The sequence below is a fragment of the Oncorhynchus mykiss genome, chromosome 3, assembly GCF_057628025.1.
Source record: "Oncorhynchus mykiss isolate SJ-2025 chromosome 3, ASM5762802v1, whole genome shotgun sequence".
Lineage (NCBI taxonomy): Eukaryota > Metazoa > Chordata > Actinopteri > Salmoniformes > Salmonidae > Oncorhynchus > Oncorhynchus mykiss.
In genome coordinates, this window is record NC_143024.1 from 30007643 (window position 1) to 30023431 (window position 15789).

Consider the following 15789-nt stretch of genomic DNA (forward strand, 5'->3'; position numbering starts at 1 on the left):
ACACAGGCATTACTGGAGGTACAGTAGGCCAGGCATACTATATGTGATAATTACACATGCATTACTGGATGTACAGTAGGCCAGGCATACTATATGTGATAATTACACAGGCTCTCAGGGGGAGAACACAAAGAAAGCCTTAATGGAAGTATTGTACTGCATATAGGCTTACTGTAACTCTAATATAGTATTTACAAGGGTAGAACACAAAGAAAGCCTTAATGGAAGTATTGTACTGTATATAGGCTTACTGTAACTCTAATATAGTATTTACAAGGGGAGAACCCAAAGAAAGCCTTAATGGAAGTATTGTACTGTATATAGGCTTACTGTAACTCTAATATAGTATTTACAAGGGGAGAACCCAAAGAAAGCCTTAATGGAAGTATTGTACTGTATATAGGCTTACTGTAACTCTAATATAGTATTTACAGGGGAAGAACCCAAAGAAAGCCTTAATGGAAGTATTGTACTGTATATAGGCTTACTGTAACTCTAATATAGTATTTACAAGGGGAGAACCCAAAGACAGCCTTAATGGAAGTATTGTACTGTATATAGGCTTACTGTAACTCTAATATAGTATTTACAAGGGGAGAACCCAAAGAAAGCCTTAATGGAAGTATTGTACTGTATATAGGCTTACTGTAACTCTAGTATAGTATTTACAAGGGGAGAACACAAAGAAAGCCTTAATGGAAGTATTGTACTGTATATAGGCTTACTGTAACTCTAGTATAGTATTTACAGGGGGAGAACACAAAGAAAGCCTTAATGGAAGTATTGTACTGTATATAGGCTTACTGTAACTCTAGTATAGTATTTACAGGGGGAGAACACAAAGAAAGCCTTAATGGAAGTATTGTACTGTATATAGGCTTACTGTAACTCTAATATAGTATTTACAAGGGGAGAACACAAAGAAAGCCTTAATGGAAGTATTGTACTGTATATAGGCTTACTGTAACTCTAATATAGTATTTACAAGGGGAGAACCCAAAGAAAGCCTTAATGGAAGTATTGTACTGTATATAGGCTTACTGTAACTCTAGTATAGTATTTACAGGGGGAGAACACAAAGAAAGCCTTAATGGAAGTATTGTACTGTATATAGGCTTACTGTAACTCTAATATAGTATTTACAAGGGGAGAACCCAAAGAAAGCCTTAATGGAAGTATTGTACTGTATATAGGCTTACTGTAACTCTAGTATAGTATTTACAGGGGGAGAACACAAAGAAAGCCTTAATGGAAGTATTGTACTGTATATAGGCTTACTGTAACTCTAATATAGTATTTACAAGGGGAGAACCCAAAGAAAGCCTTAATGGAAGTATTGTACTGTATATAGGCTTACTGTAACTCTAGTATAGTATTTACAGGGGGAGAACACAAAGAAAGCCTTAATGGAAGTATTGTACTGTATATAGGCTTACTGTATGTCAATCATCCTGGAAATAGACTACCTGTCTTACAATGTTACAACGTTATGGCCCTAACCGCTTTTAAAGTCGATGGCCAAATAGTTTCCACGTTTCATAGAGAATTTCCATTATTCAGGTTTATGAGGTAAGGAAGACAGAATTAGTGCCAGTCGAAGAAAAAACGAGGCCTTTTAGTCCTTGACTTTTCATCTCATAGGCCTAACCAGCAGTGATGTAACGTAACACAATTATACTATAGTGGATTTGTCTCAAAGCCCTTTTGAAAAACAGAACCGTAGCCCCTGACCTAGAACTGATCAAGTGTATAACATTAAAATGAGATGCACAGTAAATACAACACACAGCATACTTATGGATCCAAAATAAAACAAGATCTGTCCATCAATTAAATGTGTTTTTAATAGACAAATAAATATAACTTATGTCTTTTTATGCTGCAGCAGCAGACGGTTAAATGTGACGGAGTCCTCAGAGGACATCTCCCGTCTGGGGAACAGCTTGCCAATAACTGCACCCAGTCTGCTTACATTGACTTAATTCAAAAAACAAGACCACCACTTTTTCCTTTATTCGAAACAACACAGATATAAGATCAAATGTACAAGTCATATAACTCAACCTTAAAAATAAAGAAATGTCAACTCAACACAGTCCTGTTGTAATAATTCAGGATAATGACAGTTTTCTATACACACTAAACTATAACGTACGAGTAACTTGGTGATATGACTTCTGCTCTTCGGTCATCTGTTAGATTACAGGCAAGTGCTTTAAATCTTTGGGATCCTTCCGCGCATAGCAACACTTCATACATCTCTCAGTGCACCCTAATCAGAAAGGATGTTGTTTGTAAAGGCAATCCAACAACGAACAGTGATCATGGGCAGAACAAATAAATATTTTGAGTCGAGGATACAATCCTCATTCGCCTGTTTTCAGATCTGTGTGTGCTTTAGCCAACTCCTCTGACTGTAATCGTCATGAAAACACACATACAGCTCTGGGACCAGCCTAAATCATGGGCAATAATAATAATTTTAAAAAAAAGGGGGGGGGGGGGTTGCAGTGCCTGATTTGATTTGTGTAGGTCTAGACTTTACCGTGAAATTCTTACTCACTAAGCAACAGTGCAGTTCATGAAGAAGTAAATATTTACCAAGTAGGCTACAATCAAAAGTTATAATAAAAAGTGACACAATAAGAATAACAATAACAAGGCTATATACAGGGGGCACCGGTACAGAGTCAGTGTGCAGGGGTACAGGCTAGTTGAGGTAATCTATACATGTAGGTGGGGGCAAAATGACTATGCTTAGGTAACAAACAAACAGTGAGTAGCAGCAGTGTACAAGGGGGGGGGGGGGGGGGTCAATGTAAATTGTTCAGCAGTCTAATGGTTTGGGGGTAGAAGCTGTTGAGGAGCCTTTTGGTCCTAGACTTGGAGCTCCGGTATCGCTTGTCATGCGGTAGCAGAGAAGACAGCCTATAACTTGGGGGACTGGAGTCTCTGACAATTTTATGGGCTTTCCTCTGACACCGCCTATTATATAGGTCCTGGATGGCAGGAAGTTTGGCCCTGGGCCGTTCGCACTACCCTCTGTAGTGCCTTACGGTCAGATGCTGAGCAGTTGCCATACCAGGCGGTGATGCAACGGGTCAGGATGCTCTCGATGGTGCAGCTGTAGAATCTTTTGAGGATCTGGGGGCCTATGCCAAATCTTTTCAGTCTCCTGAGGGGGAAAGGTTTTGTCGTGCCCTCTTCACAACTGTCTTGGTGTGTTTGGACAATGATAGTTCGTTGGTGATGTGGACACCAAGGAACTTGAAACTCTCGACCCGCTCCACTACAGCCCCGCCAATGTTAATGGGGGCCTCTTAGGCCCGCCTTTTGCTGTAGTCCACGATCAGCTCCTTTGTCTTGCTCACATTGAGGGAGAGGTTGTTGTCCTGGCACCACACTGCCAGTCATCTGACCTCCTCCCTATAGGCCGTCTCATCGTTGTCGGTGATCAAGTCCACCACTGTTGTGTCGTCAGCAAACTTAATGATGGTGTTGGAGTCGTGTTTGGCCACGCAGTCATGGGTGAAAAGGGAATACAGGAGGGGACACCCCTGAGGGTGTGTACTTAGACCATGAAAACACGTTTCTGGTGGGTGGCCTTTGGACTAGGACTGACAGTAGAGAACATGTAGAAGTACAGTTTAGTACAAGCAAGAAAAATATATCTGCTATTACACTCACTACTAGCGCTCATATTTTAACTCTTTCCTGCTCAATGTTTCAACTGTAGATCAGTGAAAATAAATAACTCCAAATAAACAGTATAATGTTAAACATTATCACAGTAACAGGTAAGTAAGTAAATGTGTGTAGGTTAAATGTTTTGGAAATAATCCGTAGTATTGGGGTCTGGGTCAAATTATTACAAAACATTTTTTTTTAAATTAAAATACTGCTAACACTACACACCCAGTGTGACAGTTATCAAACCAACTATAAAATGCATAATGTATTGGAAAGAAAACATCGTATTTGTTGCCCAGGTCTGTTTGGAATGTCTGGCTGCTGTAGTAACAAGGGGGTCCAGTCCGTCAGCAGAACAGCGGCCCAGGTTCTTCATGCTATGTAGGGTGCCCCATAGGGGGGAGGAGCGTTCTTGGATGATGGAATAGCCATGGTGTCATCGTATGGGGGTAACAGTACCTGGGAATACAGAATAAAGGGTGATCAAGACCAGAGTCTTCTAATGTGTGACTGACAACCGACATCAAAATGCTATTTAACTGTTTGACATGGTTTCGAATATATTGTTTTTTGTCACTGGCAAAGACTACAAGCAGTAATATAATAAATAGGCTGTGTATTGGTCTAATTCCAAACAGCAGTTGGTCAAATATACTCTTGAGGATAAAGTGAAAATAGTGTGAGCTCCCGGAAGTGACACGATGGTCATATATAGAGAGGATGACAGAGGATTTCAAAACAGATCTGTATTGATCTTCAAATAGTCTGGATGGGAGAATAGAGAAGATTAAAGAGGGACAAAGGCAGGCCATGAATGAATGTGGTACAAGTCTATTGAGAGGCCAAATCTATAGAGAAGGCCATACAGTAAATGAATGCGATCCAAGTCTATTGGAGCAGGTCCAGACTGAAATCTGTGAAGTGAAACAGTTTGGATTCCAGGCAGTGACTGTGGTTCTCAGTCAGCAAGGCAAGTCCACATTCTCATCCTATCTGACTGACATGAGTCAGGTTCAGTCAGCCAGTTCCTCTATGTATTTGATGAGGTAAAGTAGAACTCCGTCTCAGATGTGTGTGTGTGTCTCATGTCCTCTCTTCAGACTACTACACATGCTATCATGGGATGTGTGTGTGTGTGTGTGTGTGTGTGTGTGTGTGTGTGTGTGTGTCGCTCTCAGATGCATGTAACCCATCCTGGTTTTCCTACTAACACAGAGACATACTATAGGCAACATCTCTGATTCAATGCATTTTCGATGGACAACACCGGTTGGTTAGAGTATGCCAATGCCATCCTCACACACATCAGTAAGGCACTAGTTAGGGGCATAATGGCATTACAGCCCAGGCTGGAGTCCATGTCATGGTGGACCTTTCTGATCTCAGACCAGTGATTTAACACTACACATTGTGTTTGATGTCCTGAAGCTATACTTCACGGGGTGGTTTCCCGGACACAGATTAGGTCGAGTCCTGGACTAAAAAGCAACGTGTGTCTGGAAAACCGCCCCCTCGGTGGCTCTGCTCAGTCCAGACATACTGACTTATAATAATGTGGAAGACATCACATTTACAGGAGGCTATCCCCATTATTAGCACAACTCCATCTGCACTGTTTGAGGGCTTAGCGTCGTGTAGGAGTGACGCCACCTGTCGGAAGGCAACGCAGTGTCCCTGATTATAATAACCTGTCAATAATACACAGACGGCTGCAGTCTACCTTTTTCCATGAAGTGTACACAGTCAATCCCCACTATAGATTTAAAAGGAATGGACTGGTGTAGGAAACTCCCTCTAAATCACTTAATCAACATCATTTAAGTTTAGGAGGGGAGTGAGTGAGTGTACACTTCAGGAGAGAAGTAGGGAATCAGAACACTCCATTAGACTGGTGGTCTACCAGAATATGTTCTGCCCACTTGCCCACTCGAAGCCTAAATTGAAAAGCCTAGACCTACAGAAAGCATGGCAGGCAGAATGTTGTTTTTCTCGCACTTTTGACTAATGATTTGAATGGTTAAAAAGAGCAGTCTCGTCCAATCCCTTTTAAAGCTAAGGTGTTTTACACATAAGGAGCACCAGAAGGGCCTCAGCTTCTCTAGACCAAAACATCAAGTCATTCCTCTACATCAGGGTAGGCAACTATATATTTTTTATTTAAATAGGCAAGACAATTAAGTACAAATTCTTATTTACAATGACGTCCCCAGCAGTAGGCAAAATGCCAACTGCGGGACAGGTAAAAAAAATAAATGAAAGTAGGGGGGGTGGAAATACTTGAACAGATTTTAAGCTGAATTCCTGGTGCTAAAAACTTTTGGGGGTCAGAACAAAAAAAGCCACATTGTAGCTGACCTGTGCTCTACATGTTCAAAACAAATCATGAGCATCATGAGCCATTCGTAGTGGCTTTGAATTTAAGGTTTATATTCGGGGTGACAAATAAATATCCAATTTACATAAGCCTACTTCATCACTTTTGGATATCAAACTCTTGTCAATTACAACATTATGCAGTGACACATTTTACTGGTGGAACAAAAAGTCCTGATAATGGTATTGTTCTGACTCTCATCGTTGAGGTACAAACACTGTTGACAACCCCTGACTCTCCTCTCCTACACCTGCATTGTGACATCACACAGTAATCCTCTTCCCCCAGGCTAGCTGGATGAGCAGTGCTGCAATGATCTGATAGATAAACCAGATCCTCCCCTCGCTAACGCCATGTTTTCAGGCTGCATTTCTCCCCTCCCCTGGTTCAACAGTGGATAACGTGTTGTAATATCTGCGGATAAGCAGCCAGGTGGCCAAGCTTGAGCTATATGATACCAGTAGAGAGAGAGACAGACCAAGAGATTTTCATTGAGTAGGTGGCCAATGTACTATAGCCATATTAATGAGTTTGCCAGTGTGGAATTTTTTCCGGCCTCATCCACGCAAAGCCTCTTACTACAGCCCAACTTACTACAACTTTATACTTCCTTCCTACTCTGACATGATGGCTTTACTGATGGAATGTGCTCTCCCTCACCGTCTTGAGGGGAACCTAACCTACGCATAATATGAACCTGATCAGTGACCTATCACACCGAGATATGATGAATGCTTTATGATAGATGTATTATTTTTACTTTCTCCAGAATGCAAAGCACAAAGCAGAGGGAGTTAATGAGGAAGGGAGGGATGGGTAATTATAGAGTAGATGAGATGTATTCATATGATACAAAGAAATATATTATATGATAGTACAGCACTGGTAAATATCTAGATTGTTTCAACTTTGCAAGCAAAGGGTTAGAGTGAATAACAGAAACAGTGCATTTCTCAGCTGCTGGTCGAGTTGGAAATTAAAACATTATTGTAGGAGTAAAAGCAATGTCAATATTTGTGGAAAAACATAACTGTCATAAAGGTAGTTAGGATTCACAGAGGTGGTTTGTCTGGAGTATATGTCAGTTTCTTCAAACCCAACTAACTGAACAGAGGAAATTGCATAACACTGTAGTAACTACAGCAGACTAGTATAAAATACAAAAACGAACCCACCATGTCATAATGTAGGACTTGTCATTCATGTACAGTACAGCAATTTAAATAGATGCTTGTATCCTGGGACTTACCGTGGTGTCATTAGTAGTGACGTATATCAGGACTTCTGTGGTGCTTCTTGCACGCACATACCGGTAGCAGTTCCACACACACGCTATCAGGTATGCCTGCAAAGGGAAAACCATTATCAAAGACATGAAAGAAAATAACTTTATCAACAGCTGACATAATTTAAAAGGTACAGTATCTCTTCTTTTTAAGTGGGAGAACTTGCACAATTGGTGGCTGACCAAATACTTTTTTGCCCCACTGTATGTGTGTGTGTGTGTGTGTGTGTGTGTATATATATATATATATATATAGTTTAAGTCAGAAGTTTACATACACCTTAGCCAAAAACATTTAAACTCAGTTTTTCACAATTCCTGACATTTAATCTTAGTAAAAATTCCATCTTAGGTCAGTTAGGATCACCACACTATTTTAAGAATGTGAAATGTCAGAATAACAGTAGAGAGAATGATTTATTTCAGCTTTTATTTCTTTCATCACATTCCCAGTGGGTCAGAAGCTTACATACACTCAATTAGTATTTGGTAGCATTGCCTTTAAATTGTGTCAAACATTTCGGGTAGCCTTCCCAAGCTTCCTGACAGAGCTGGTGTAACTGAGTCAGGTTAATGGGCTTCCTTGCTCGCACACACTTTTTCTATTCTGCCCACAAATCTTCTATATGACTGAGGTCAGGGCTTTTTGATGGCCCCTCCAATACCTTAACTGTGTAGTCCTTAAGCCGTTTGGCAACAACTTTGGAAGTATGCTTGGGGTCAATGTCCATTTGAAAGACACATTTGCGACCAAGCTTTAACTTCCTGACTGATATCTTGAGATGTTGCTTCAATATATGCACATCATTTTCCTGGCTCATGAAGCCATCTATTTTGTGAAGTGCACAGTCCCTCCTGCAGCAAAGCACCCCCCCCCCCCCCATGATGCTGCCACCCCCGTGCTTCATGGTTGGGATGGAGTTCTTCGGCTTGCAAGCCTCCCCCTTTTTCCTCCAAACATAACGATGGTCATTATGGCCAAACAGTTCCATTTTTGTTTCATCAGACCAGAGGACATTCCTCCAAAAGTACGATCATTGTCCCCATGTGCAGTTGCAAACCATAGTCTGCCTTTTTTAATGGTGGTTTTGGAGCAGTGGCTTCTTCCTTGCTGAGCGGCTTTTCAGCTTATTTCGATATAGGACTTGTTTAACTGTGGATATAGATTTTTTACCTGTTTCCAACAGCATCTTCACAAGGTCCTTTGCTGTTGTTCTGGGATTGATTTCCACTTTTCGCACTAAAGTATGTTAATCTCTAGGAAACAGAACGCGTCTCCTTCCTGAGCAGTATGACGGCTGAGTGGTCCCATGGTGTTTATACTTGCATACTATTTTTTCTACAGATGAACGTAGCACCTTCAGGCATTTGGAAATTGCTCCCGAGGATGAACCAGACTTGTGGAGGTCTACAATTTTTTTTTCCTGAGGGCTGATTTCTTTTGATATATATATATATATATATATATATATATATATATATATATATATATATATATATATATATATATATATATATATATATATATACACACTGCTCAAAAAATAAAGGGAACACTTACACAACACAATGTAACTCCAAGTCAATCACACTTCTGTGAAATCAAACTGTCCACTTAGGAAGCAATACTGATTGACAATAAATTTCACATGCTGTTGTGCAAATGGAGTAGACAACAGGTGGAAATTCTAGGCAATTAGCGAGAGACCCCCAATAAAGGAGTGGTTCTGCAGGTGATAACCACAGACCACTTCTCAGTTCCTATGCTTCCTGGCTGATGTTTTGGTCACTTTTGAATGCTGGTTGTGCTTTCACTCTAGTGGTAGCATGAGACGGAGTCTACAACCCACACAAGTGGCTCAGGTAGTGCAGCTCATCCAGGAGGGCACATCAATGCGAGCTGTGGCAAGAAGGTTTGCTGCGTCTGTCAGCGTAGTGTCCAGAGCATGGAGGCGCTACCAGAAGACAGGCCAGTACATCAGGAGACGTGGAGGAGGCCGTAGGAGGCAAACAACCCAGCAGCAGGACCGCTACTTCTACCTTTGTGCAAGGAGGAGCAGGAGGAGCACTGCCAGAGCCCTGCAAAATGACCTCCAGCAGGCCACAAATGGGCATGTGTCTGCTCAAACGGTCAGAAACAGACTCCATGAGGGTGGTATGAGGGCCCGACGTCCACAGGTGGGGGTTGTGCTTACAGCCCAACATCGTGCAGGACGTTTGGCATTTGCCAGAGAACACCAAGATTGGCAAATTCGCCACTGACGCCCTGTGTTCTTCACAGATGAAAGCAGGTTCACACTGAGCACGTGACAGACGTGACAGTCTGGAGACGCCGTGGAGAACGTTCTGCTGCCTGCAACATCCTCCAGCATGACCGGTTTAGCGGTGGGTCAGTCATGGTGTGGGGTGGCATTTCTTTGGGGGGCCGCACAGCCCTCCATGTGCTCGCCAGAGGTAGCCTGACTGCCATTAGGTACCGAGATGAGATCCTCAGACCCCTTGTGAGACCATATGCTGGTGCGGTTGGCCCTGGGTTCCTCCTAATGCAAGACAATGCTAGACCTCATGTGGCTGGAGTGTGTCAGCAGTTCCTGCAAGAGGAAGGCATTGATGCTATAGACTGGCCCGCCCGTTTCCCAGACCTGAATCCAATTGAGCACATCTGGGACATCATGTCTCGCTCCATCCACAGACTGTCCAGGAGTTGGCGGATGCTTTAGTCCAGGTCTGGGAGGAGATCCCTCAGGAGACCATCCGCCACCTCATCAGGAACATGCCCAAGCGTTGTAGGGAGGTCATACAGGCACGTGGAGGCCACACACACTACTGAGCCTCATTTTTACTTGTTTTAAGGACATTACATCAAAGTTGGATCAGCCTGTAGTGTGGTTTTCCACTTTAATTTTGAGTGTGACTCCTAATCCAGACCTCCATGGGTTGATAAATTTGATTTCCATTGATAATTTTTGTGTGATTTTGTTGTCAGCACATTCAACTATGTAAAGAAAAAAGTATTTAATAAGAATATTTCATTCATTCATATCTAGGATGTGTTATTTTAGTGTTCCCTTTATTTTTTTGAGCAGTGTATATATATATATATATATATATATATATATATATATATATAGAACATTTACATACGTTTTCAGACCCTTAACTCAGTACTTTGTTTAAGCACCTTTGGCAGTAATTAAAGCCTTGAGTCTTCTTGGGTATGATGTCATGATCTCAAGCTCTGTCAGGTTAGATGGGGAGAGTCGCTGCACAGCTATTTTCAGGTCAGGTTCAAGTCCGGGCTCTGGCTGGGCCACTCAAGGACATTCAGAGACTTGTCCCAAAGCCACTCTCCTGCGTTGTCTTGCCTGTGTGCTTAGGGTCATTGTCCTGTTGCAAGGTGAACCTTCATCCCAGTCTGAGGTTCTGAGTGCTCTGGAGTAGGTTTTCATCAAGGATCTCTCTGTACTTTGCTCCGTTAATCTTTTCCTCGATCCTGACTAGTCGCCCGGTCCCTGCCACTGAAAAACACCCCCACAGCATGATGCTGCCACCACTATGCTTCACCGTAGCGATGGTGCCAGGTTTCCTCCAGACGTGACACTTGGCATTCAGGCCAAAGAGTTCAATCTTGGTTTCATCAGACCTGAGAATCTTGTTTCTCATGGTCAGAGATCATTAAGTGCCTTTTGGCAAACTCCAAGTGTGCTGTCATGTGCCATTTACTAAGGAGTGGTTTCCATCTGGCCACTCTACCATAAATGCCTGATTGGTGGAGTGCTGCAGAGATGGTTCTCCTTCTGGAAGGTTCTCTCATCTCAACAGAGAAACTCTGGAGCTCTTTCAGAGTGACCATCGGGTTCTTGGTGACCTCCCTGACCAAAGCCCTTCTCCCCCGATTGCTCAGTTTGGCCGGGCGGGCAGCTCTAGGAAGTGTCTTGGTGGTTCCAAACTTCTTCCAATTAAGAATGATTGAGGCCACTGTGTTCTTGGGAACCTTCAATGCTGCAGAAATGTTTTGTTACACCTCCCACAGATCTGTGCCTCGACACAATCCTGTCTCCGAGCTCTGGGGACAATTCCTTCGACCTCATGGCTTGTTTTTTTCTCTGACATGCACTGTCAACTGTGGGACCTTTTATAAACAGGTGTGTGCCTTTCCAAATGATGTCCAATCAATTGAATTTACCACAGGTGGAATCCAATCAAATAGTAGAAACATCTCAAGGATGATCAATGGAAACAGGATGCAGCTGGGCTCAATTTCTAGTCTCATAGCAAAGGGTTTGAATACTTATGTAAATAAGGTATTAATATTTTTTAAAGAAATGTGCAAACATTAAAAAAAACAAAAAAAACTTTTTGCTTTGCCATTATGGGGTATTGTGTGTAGATTGATGAGGAACATTTATTATTTAATACATTATACAATAAGGCTGTAACGTAACAAAACTTTAATGAATTCACACCTGTCACTTTTACGGGCTCTTCAACAACGTAAAGTAATGGTATATACTGTCTATAGACATTCTGTGTTTCCAAAATACATTACTCAATGTGCTAAACTCACATACAATCGTCAGTCGTCTGTGGATGATATGCTGGTAGAGGTAGCAACATCTATACAGAACAATTATCACTCACTGAGAGCAAAGCTACATATCAACCCTTACTTTTGGATTGGACCAGAAGTAATAGAAATGTGTGGTCATCCTCATTATTATAGCATGTTTGCATTAAGATGGCCTCAGTAAGGCATCTCCACAGTTTTACATGGTGACACAGAGCCTTACTGAAGTCGATCAAAATAAACCACATCCTCTTTCTCTCAATCTGTTTCTCTACTTTTGGATGGTCTATGGAGCTCTGTAGCAGCAGCCTAATAGAACAGGCAGGCCATTTAGAGGGGCTTTTACAATGCCATAAAACAGAGTTGTATAGTGTGGTGGGACATTGGTAGTTGGCATCATCTGACAGTTTGTGTCAGAGCTAATGTGAAAGCTCTCTAGCCTGAATGGGCCAAGAGCAACACTGACGAGGGCACTGCCTTAATGGCTCCCATTATAGTGTTATGAAAACAACAGCCTTGTGAAACGGCTCCTGCCAGACGTTTGAACCACTGCAGGACCCTCTGTCTGTCCCCAAGGGTTTCTGCCAAAAAAATAACCTGAATAACTTCCTCAGATGAGCACAATTTTCATCTCTCACACAGCATAAGCACTGTTTTGTCACTCATAGAGTAAGTAATGAAAATGATATGTGTGTGTGGGTCAGTTCAGTAGCAGTTACCTTGAAGGTGAGGATGCATCCGATGAAGAGGAGCACGATAAAGACCAGGCACACATTGCTCATGGCCATGATGTCCTCTTTGTAGGGGAAGTTCTCAGGCTGTGAGGGTGACACCAGATAGATGGACAAAATCAGCTGCAGTGAGATTGGGGGTAGAGTGTGGTGGCTACATCCAAAATGGCACCCAATTCCTTATATGGTGCACTATCTAGTGCATTATACAGGCAATAGAGTGTCATGTCAGGCACTTTATTAGAATAAGTTTGACTTTGGAGTCCTTCTTACCAGCTGTTGGAGGTAATCTTGTATGGTGTTGGGGTAGACCACAATACTAACAGCCACCAGGGTGTTCAGTGCACAGTCAAAGACTTGGTAGCAGAAGAATGGGATGATCCAAGCAGCATGTTGCTGAAACAGGAAAAACAGTTTGTTAGCCACGAGGGAATAGCATCTGAAGAGCTGCAGCGGCAGGAAAGGCTAATATATATCTGAAAAAACAAAGATTCAAACAAAACGGTCTGACCGATGCGTTAAACGTAAATCAATGTGTTTCTGGTGGGAGTTTTGGTGAACTTACTCTAGTGGGACGATGCCATTCAAGACCATGTCTGTAAATCTGGATTTGAACTGTTTGTTTTTTTTTAACTACATTTGGACAATAAAGTTTAAACTACATTTGGATGATCCTCCTAGTGTCTTCATCTGTATTCATTCTTATGAGAGCAGACGTAGTATACCAGTACAAGCAACAGCGGAAAGCTTTTGACATGACTTTTGCTTACCTTATACGCACCGTAGGTCGCCATCCCAGAAATTAGTATCATCAACAACGAGATTGCTGAAGCAATACACATGTCTGGAAAAGAAGGGAAATCATACTGTATACAAGGTCTGCATTAAAATAAATTAAACCGTAGCAAATGATGAAAAAAATCACTTGGTGTTTTGTCCTTGGATGGTGATTGTCTAAATCTCACAGTAATTTATAAGCTTATAATAAACTCAGCTCATTCTTAGATTTTCGCATAATCAGTGTCAATGACCCAACTTTCTCTGTGTAGATGTGACCTGATCTTGATACCATGACATTGAGTGGATTTCACAGAAAACAAAAATACTATGTCAAACTGTCAGCGTCACAGTAATCCTGTCCATCTGTGCACAGCCCAGAGAACACAGTTGTCTGCTCCAACAGAACAGAACAAAAGCCAGTCTGCTTTAGTTCTGTAACTAGCCTGAACTGAATCACTTCCTGCCTCGTAGAAATTTGCCGTTCCACCTATCATGGCACATTGACTTGAACAGGGATGGCCGTTCTAGTAATTATATTTCTATGGCCTGCCTAATGCAGGGCCAGCTGGACCAACGGCAAAAGGGATCACAGGACCGCTTAATCTGACCGGAACTGGGTCAACTCAGTCAGTGTCAATCAGCCACTACTGTACCGACAGCCAATGGCAGACATGTCAATTTGGCCAGCATATGCTGCTACAGTTCACTTCCAACCTGGGCAAGATCTAGCTGATTTAGCAAGTTTGTGGAAATACACAACACAGCTGAACATTAGACATGCGTGCCCACGGACAGAGATTTGATTTGCTTTATTGTGTAGTGAGAGAAATACTGACTATTGGCTGCTTTCAATTATTTAAAGTGATTTATAAAACCAGTAGTTTTGGCGTTGATATGTAACGCCATAGTAGTTTCCATCATTGTCATCACATACACTCAGAGGAGTTGGCTAGAGCACAAACACACTGGCCCGTCAGGCTACTAAGGAGGCGTGGGCAGGCCTATGCAACGTCACACACATCTATCCCAGACATAAAGCCATAGGCTACTTACTGGCGTCATCCATGTCATCTAAGTCGTTAGCCAGCTCAGCACTGGTCAGATGGTACTGGTCAGGATCACCCAGGGCCGTGACGAGGATGAGTAACACCACCGCATTGATCAGCTAAAGGACATTAAGACATAAGGACATTTAGACTGACAAACAAGATAGGAACACGATACACATCAACGTTAGGGAAAGGTTCAACCACAACAGGAAGGAAAGCATTTGATGGCATTAATCAGCTAATATCAAAGACATAAGGACCAGTCAGACTGACAAGAAGGATACAGATACATATTAATAGCTCAGTCTTTATAAAGGGATAACTAGTTCACCCAAATTACTTTATTATATGATTCCTTAATTAGGAACTATTTGGCTGTGTGTTCCAGGTAAGGAAACAGTAATTGTATAATTTGAGTGAACCACCTCTTTAACTCAGCAATGTAGGCTGACATTCAATTTAATGTCAACATGATGGAAAGACTCCACAAGGATAGAGAGAGTGCGTTAACTTTTAAATTATTATACATATGCCTAGGCCCTATATGCATAATGTAAAATTAATTATTGCCATAGCCTAAAGGCTTCTTTCTACCTGACACAAGACCTGTAACCTGTCCTGAAGGGCTGAGTGTACTGAAAAATTAATGAACGTTTTTTCCCCCAATGGTGTTAGGTTACGTTGACACCTTAGCGGAATAACTTGTTCATTCATAATTAACAAAACAATCCATTAAATAAATGTTATCACTTGCAGCCAATCACAATGAGACCACTTTCTACTTGATAAACATAATTTAACATGGAAAAACGTCCTACAAATAATAACATAGGCTCAACAACCAACAAAAACGCTATCTAAATAGTGGTATGTGAATAATAGCGACTGTGGATGCTCACCATATACCAAACCCCCAGGATAACAGTGCCTGTGCGGACATGACAGCACAGGCAGCATCTGGTGGAATGCCATCGGTCCCACGGGGAAATCATATTGTAGTCCGAGGAGGAGGCACTTCACAGATATCTATATGTTAATGATAAACAATCCAATAGATCGACGTGAATTTCTTCTCCGGCGCGCGCGGTGTCGTCCGCAATTCGTGATTAAAGCCTCACCGCGGCTCTAGCGATCAACTCAGGCAAGTAGCAAACATTGGAGCATGTGACCTGGGCTAGATAGGATCAAGAGCCGGTGATGTAACTCGTTTCGAGAATAGAGTTCCCATCAACCCTCACCAACGCCGGGAAATTTAAATAGTTACACTGTAGCTGCCTGCTATGTTTATTGAGATATGTTGAATAAGAATATTC

At 42.0% G+C, this 15789-nt stretch overlaps 1 protein-coding gene across 1 annotated transcript; it reads right to left on the reverse strand.

Annotated features, from left to right (window-relative positions):
• Positions 1-1822: 1822 nt before the first annotated feature.
• On the reverse strand, positions 1823-15751 carry laptm4b (lysosomal protein transmembrane 4 beta). The gene is made up of 7 exons (XM_021592437.3): positions 15376-15751; positions 14481-14592; positions 13418-13491; positions 12921-13043; positions 12636-12734; positions 7314-7409; positions 1823-4149 (listed from the first exon to the last, which is right to left on the reverse strand). The coding sequence occupies exons 1-7, from the start codon at positions 15466-15468 to the stop codon at positions 4063-4065; spliced, it is 684 nt and encodes a 227-aa protein (XP_021448112.1). The 5' UTR covers positions 15469-15751; the 3' UTR covers positions 1823-4062.
• Between the last annotated feature and the right edge of the window lie 38 nt (positions 15752-15789).